Source organism: Amaranthus tricolor, chromosome 8 (assembly GCF_026212465.1).
Source record: "Amaranthus tricolor cultivar Red isolate AtriRed21 chromosome 8, ASM2621246v1, whole genome shotgun sequence".
NCBI classification, from domain to species: Eukaryota; Viridiplantae; Streptophyta; class Magnoliopsida; order Caryophyllales; family Amaranthaceae; genus Amaranthus; species Amaranthus tricolor.
The window spans coordinates 16,806,510-16,813,440 of record NC_080054.1 but is presented as its reverse complement, the minus strand read 5'-3'; the positions used below and the strand labels follow the sequence as shown (position 1 = coordinate 16,813,440).

At 33.8% G+C, this 6,931-nt stretch overlaps 1 protein-coding gene across 1 annotated transcript; it reads right to left on the bottom strand.

The window, feature by feature from the left end:
• Positions 1-3,081: 3,081 nt before the first annotated feature.
• Positions 3,082-5,611, bottom strand: LOC130820775 (peroxidase 72-like). The gene is made up of 4 exons (XM_057686285.1): positions 5,332-5,611; positions 4,660-4,851; positions 4,408-4,573; positions 3,082-3,695 (listed from the first exon to the last, which is right to left on the bottom strand). Exons 1-4 carry the CDS (start codon positions 5,563-5,565, stop codon positions 3,280-3,282), a joined length of 1,008 nt encoding a protein of 335 aa, XP_057542268.1. The 5' UTR covers positions 5,566-5,611; the 3' UTR covers positions 3,082-3,279.
• Between the last annotated feature and the right edge of the window lie 1,320 nt (positions 5,612-6,931).

Genomic DNA, 6,931 nt, shown 5'->3' with positions numbered 1-6,931 from the left:
GAATTCAAAATAAATAAAATCATTTTGGGCTTTAAACTAATTAGAAAATTTACCATGAATCAAGTGAGTTAAGTAGGTTATAATAATCATAATAATAATAATAATAATAATAATAAATAAATAAATAAATAAATAAATATAAATAAAATAAAATAAAAGGTAAAAATCTTGGAAGTAGGCGGTAAAGGAAGGCTAAGTGCCAAAATATTAATCTTATCCTAATTTTTCTTGCACATGAAGGAAAAGATTAAAATATTAAAAAAAAAATTTACTATCCTTAGCCTATTTATAACCATGTGTACCGTGAGGAAGCTAATATTGTGGCTAAAAATTCTACAAGAATTTAATTAATAGTGAAATTATTAAAGGTATAAATTCTTACCTATATTTATTTACATAAAATTATGCTCATAAATTTTATGTGTTTAGTATATATAAATTAATATTTCTGGAAATTTTGGTGAATTAATTCGTTGTATATTATTTTATATGAATTATTCATTAAAATTGCCAAAAAACCGCATAATCTGAAATAATATAAATTATAATAGTAAACATTAATATTTTTTTTTAAACGAAAAGTTTTCTGTACATATATATATGAAATATAAGTTATGTATTAATTTCGTGAATTATAGTCGAGTATAAATATTATTATTAATTTTTGCTAAAAACGCATAAATAAGGAAAATCATAAATTGGATTACCATTTCTTGATTATATTATATTCTATTGCCATACTTTTATCAAATTAATCTTTTCAATCAAAAACCTCCTGAAGTTATACATTTGAGATTCAATTGTATTGAGTATTGTTGAATTTTGATTAAGATGTGTAAGTTGTGTCTTGATTAAAATTGGAGACTAGTATTATTGGGTAATTTGATATTCTTGAATCGACTGTGAGATTTTGTTAGAATGCTAGCATAACTCTTGGTTAAGCTACGGTCTTAGGAGGAGAGGTAATAAGTTACATGTTAGTATAGTAGTATCGAACGCTTTCTAGTGATGTTAAGATCTTTTTATGCTTCAGGAGGCGACGTCATCGAGGAACCTTTCTAGTTGATAGCTGCGAATCGATCACGGCTTTTTGGAGCGTCTTGTTGGTGAGTAGTAGCAGTCCCTTAAAGGGTCTGATCAGACTACTTTCTTGAAAATAAACGTTTTACTAAAGCTCTTTTGAGATTGGAAACTGTTGAGTCAAATGTTGTTGTGAATGTTTATGCTGATATTATGATATGGTCAATGGATCGGGCTTGCGAGCTGGTCATTGACGGAGTTGAGGAACATTGTTCCCTGCTCCATGTTTGAAGCGAATTGTCATTGAGATATTGACTAGCTTCACCCGAGAGTGACATAGCCTTAGAGCTATGGATGAGCCTCTCAACTAGACTCCCTGTGCGCACATAGATCTAGGGAACTGATGTTGCTTTTAAACCTATGATTTGAATTACTGTGTTTTGTTGTTTTGGATTGTTATTTCTCATTCAGTTTAATCTGATTCCCTGTTGTTTCCATCTTTTAGTCGATTATAGATCGAATCCGGTCGGGAATAAGTGGGTTAGCAATGTTGATGAGGGTGCCAAGGATGTCCTTTTGAGCAGAGCCTGTGGGAGTTTATAGTTTGTATTAGGAATTTGTTAAATGTATATTAGTTCTGATTATGTTGGTTATATTGAACTCGGAATGGATTTTAGGATTACTTTTTGTTTAGGTTAGATGTTTGGTTTGAGATTTAGCTGAGTTAGTTACATTAAAGAGCTGGTGATTCCTTTGCTTGAGTTTTGGAAGTGTGATTTCACTTTCTTGGGAAACGAACCCAGTGATGACCCTGTTTACCCAGTCAACGGTAAGTCGGGTTGTTACAGTTATGGCTTGTGAGCATGAGAGAGTGACCTTGCCTAGTGGTGAGGAAGTTGTGATTGAGGCCATTGGTGATGTGCATTTGAGAATGCACAGTGGCATTGTTAGGAAGCTTAGGGGTGTGAGATACATTTCTAAGATGATGAAGAATTTAATCTCAATGAGGAGATTAGAGAAAATTGGGTACACCATAAAGACTCAAAGTGATGGAGTCTTGAAGGTGGCAAAAGGGTGCTTAGTGCACTTAAAGGGAGTGATGGGCAACAATGGTCAAGTGTTGCTAAGGAGTGGAGGTTTGCATCATGGTGAAAGGGGTGCAAGGCCTAAGTCACTAAGGGTGACATTTGATGATGGTGGCCACAATGATAGATGGTGCACAAAGAAGGTTGATGATGAATTTGGTCTTGAAGGGGAGTCAAGACCCAAATCCTATGTTGAGGTTGTTATTGGGACACCGAGGAAGGTGTCATTTGATGATGATGAGAGATTTGGGCTTGAGGGGGAGATTGTTGTGCCAAGCACCAAATCTCTCAATGAACGAGGCAAGGCTCGAGGAGGACCTTGCACAAGCAAGGCAGCAGCTCACACAAAGCAGCAGGTCACTGATCAGTGCTTGACCAGTCGAGCAACTTGGAACCAGTTGAGCAAGGGGGTCGAGCCAATGTACAGGAGCAATCCAGAGGGCACTGTCGAGTCGCTCAACCTGTCGAGTTAAGTTGCTCGACCCGAGCGAGCTAAATCGGGCTTCACTTGCAGTTTTCTGTTTTTGTGCCGAACGTTTTGGGCTTTAAGCCCTTTTGTGCTAGGTTATTCTAATTAGTTTTAGGGTTATATAAGGGTTCTTAGAACTTCATTAGAGTAATGTGAGGGAGAGGCAAATACATAAGAGAAGCTAGGGCATTGGCCACTAGAGTGTTTTCTTTTATTAGTGCCATTTGTGGAGTTTCACCATTAAAGGTGAAACCTTTATGATTTAAGAGTGTGCTCTTAACTATTGTAAGTTGAGTCATTAGTGTAATTGAGATTATATTAATGATAAGATAATTTATTTGAGAGGGAGGTATCCATTGATACCTCATAAACACATTGTGTTGATTGTTGTGTTCTCTTGTTCATGCTCTATTTTTCACTCATCTTCTAACATCTTACTCTACCATTGTTGGGTCCGAGTCATTCTCTTTCATAAATTTATTCGAATAAAAGATAGCAGCCAAGAAAAAAGTCACAAATCATGAAAATCAATACTAGATTAAGAGTAGTTCATTCAACTCTCAAAGACTGATATACAATTTCTTTTGACATAAACAAACACACAAACAAAAACCCATGAAAAACAGATCAAAACACACAATAAATTACATCATTTTTCCCACACAAACAACTAACAATAACAAAACACATATCATCACAACCTTACTAATATGAATTAATCCTTCTGCAGTTGTGCCTAATTTCACCCTTATTCCCAATCAATGGAGAAATATTACCCATCTTAACAATAGACTTAGCAAAATGATCAAAGAAAAGCTCCATATTTTCAGCATATTGCTTCACTAATTGCATTGATGCATGGTTTTTTGTTAACAAAATTTGGTCAGAATTTAACAATCCTTTGTTTGCCAAGATGTTTTTGTAGTAGCTGTTGTCGAAATGGAAAGGGGTTTCATAGTCTAAGAAGAACAAGTTTTGATCACCACCAGATTTTGGGCATTGGCTGCGCAGCTTTGAAGCATATATATGGTCTAGTGTAGCGTCGGGTTGCCCATTTCCGTTTTGGTTGTATAGCCTCTGCTTGAAGCTTACACACCTTGCATTGCCTATTGTGTGAGAACCTACACCGGTATAAATATTGTCAATTTTGATACAAATTTTGTCTATTTTAATTGCAAGTTTTGAGTAGTATGGATGAAAACGGGTATAATCATACGGGTTGTGTGCCCAATTCGTCTTAGTTGGGGCGGATACGACTTATGAGTATGAATTTGATGAATAGTGGGAGGATATGGGTATGGAAAGTCGTATCGGCCATGGATAGTTGGTAGGTGGTGGATATGAAGTGTTTCCGACTTCATACCCACCCACCCCACCCAATATCCACCCGTCATGCCCCATAACCGCCCATCTTATATCAATAATGTACTATATTAATTTTGTATATTTATATTAAAAACAGTTTGCAAAAAATGTAGGATATTAATTTTATTTTATTATATTGTATAGTTTAAATAAAATTAGATGTACAATTATATTTGTAAGGAATTATAAGTATATAACGTGGACTTGGAGTGAATGCGAGGCGGGTATAAGATGGTTATACCTATGATGAGTATGCCCAGTTAGCCATAACGGGTGGAATGGATGCAAATGCATACCCAAATGGGCAAATGTGGATATAAAAATTTTACCCGTCTTAGATGGTGGGCGGATAGTGAGCATGTAAATTTTAGGTGACTATGATTATGGGGAGAGTAACTGCATCCACTCGTCCATTTTACTATCTCTTATGTGAATATTACATTATATTAAAATTGACTTGAAACCAACCTGATAGTGCAACAAGATCAACAAGGTCAAGGCCTTGGCGTTTAAACTTGGTAAGAATAGTGTTAAAAGTTTGATTAGGAGCAGGAATGTCATTGTTAGATCCACTCAAACTTGCTCCTCTGGAATCCCTTCTTCCTAGGGGCACTTCCCAGTTTGGTCCGCCAGCCTGATAGCACATAGTAGAGTATATAAGTTCAATATATAGGCAATTTTCCTACACTATTATGTGAAAAAACAACAAATAATGCTTACAATGACAACTGAATCTCTAGCAGTTATAGCCAGGATATCAGCACAAGAGACAGTATGAGGGCATGCTTTCTCAACAGCTGCCTTGATCTCGTCAATGACCTCAAACCCTCGAACCGAGTTCTTGTTAGGCTTAGAACCCTTCTCTGAAACTATGCTTCCACTACTGTCTAGCAACAATGATGCATCACATCCCTGTAATGTTTTCAATACAACAAAAATACCGAGTTTAATTAGTCATAAAGCTAATTTGGATTGAAAATGACTGTTTATCAATTGTTAGCTAGCTAGTTCAATTGACTTTTTGACCCGTCTTACGATTGTTAAGCTAGGTGTATAAACTAGCAATTATTGAATATGATTGGTAAAATTAGTTTCTTATATAACAAATCTCAACCACCCTTTAAATTCAAGGGGAATATTTCGCACCAGATATGAGGAGGGTTTGTATTGCATCAACACTTGTAGCCCAAATAACTCTCGTTTGAGGGGACGTGTTAGAGTATATAACATATCTTGAGGTGTTAACCATCATTTTAAAGTTTTAGTTGTGTTGGTTACTTGACTATAGACATTCATTATTGACTATTTATTAGCGAAAAAGTGAGCCAGCAAATCAACATGTTTGTTTAAAAGCCTATTTTACAAAGCTTTTATGTAATTAGATTAGATTACCTTAACAAAGCAATCATGGAAATGAAGTCTAAGTAAAGAAGCAGCCATTCTACGTTCCTTAGCTACCGCCTTAGCGACAATAGTCTTGACTATATAATGAACTTGTGGGCAAGAGTGGTCATAATAATGAGGGTTAAGATAGCCATACCCACCATGTGTATTGTGTGAAAAACATAGAGGAGAAATTGCTAAGAGAGTTAGAACAATGAAGTAGTTCATTATTAACTTAGCCATACTATATTGTTGTAGCTTATTTAGATGTTTTATGGCTTTTAAATTGTGGTTTGCTAAACTTTTTTTAAAGGGTTATTTATAGGAGAGGTTTTCAAGGAGTCAAAGAAAAAGATAATATGTAAACATGGAGCCTAGCTAGCTAGAGATGGAGTTGGTCAACAAGATATTCTTATCAAGCTACTAATTATTGCTCAAATTATTGGTTGTATGTCTTAGATGAGAGTGCAATGCAATAAGTTATAATTTACCAATTACATGTAGTTAGCTTTATTAGGTCAAATCATTGAGGGAATTAAAGTAAAATTTGACTTTGTGCTGGTTTTAACTACTCCCTATTATTGTTTTGCTAGTGAGTGTTATCCTTGTATATTGTTTATACTTTTAAGTTATTGTATCCTAACAAATTTAAATATGTTAGAAAACAATTTTAATGTAATCTTACATCGAAATATTATAAATATATTGAATAATATAGATATTTAATAAACTATTCTTTTTAATACCAATTGATTTTAAGATAGAACTTTATAGAATTTGTGTACAGTCAACTCTCCTCTTATATGTAGTCTGTGTGTCTTGTGTACAAGATCAAAATGATCACTTACAGTCTTAAAATGCTCACTCATAAATTATAATTTAAAGTGATCACTTTTAACTATAAAAGTGATCATAACTATAAGTGTTCGATAAAATTTTTATAGTGATCACTTGTAACCTTTAAATAATCACTTACAATCTTGATTAATTAGAAAAATGAATTTGTTGTATTTACACGTCACATAATGAGACGATCTCATACAAGATTTACTAACTTCCAGATTTAAATCATTCCATTTACGATAGTTAATTTTATAAATGTTTTAAATTGTTCAGTTATTATATGATTACTTCAAACTCCTACGTAAAAAAGTCTCTTGATTTTGAATACAAATGCTTTTTTATTGAAGGTTGTTGGAGCTTTTCTTGAGTGTATACTGTATAGCATTGGTTATTTCAGCATTATAACGCCATATATTCTGCTTGAAGCAGCATTTTCTATATTTGGCTTGAAAATTAATTTGATACAACCAAATTGAACCAATTCTTTTCTAATATAATTGAATCTGCATATCATAACTAACTACATCTGTCAAAAAAAAATTCTGGTCGGATTGAATCATATTGAGTTTGGATCAATGCAACGAGTCAATGACTTTAATTTTTTTTTATTATTACTTTTTTTCAAAAGAACATATAATAACATTTTTGTTTTCAATAGAGAATATTTTAATATCAAAAAAAGACCAACATACGTAACGGGTGTTTAACACAAGAGAATGAGACTTGTGAGACTTTAAGATGACTTGTGAGACTTTAAGATGAGATT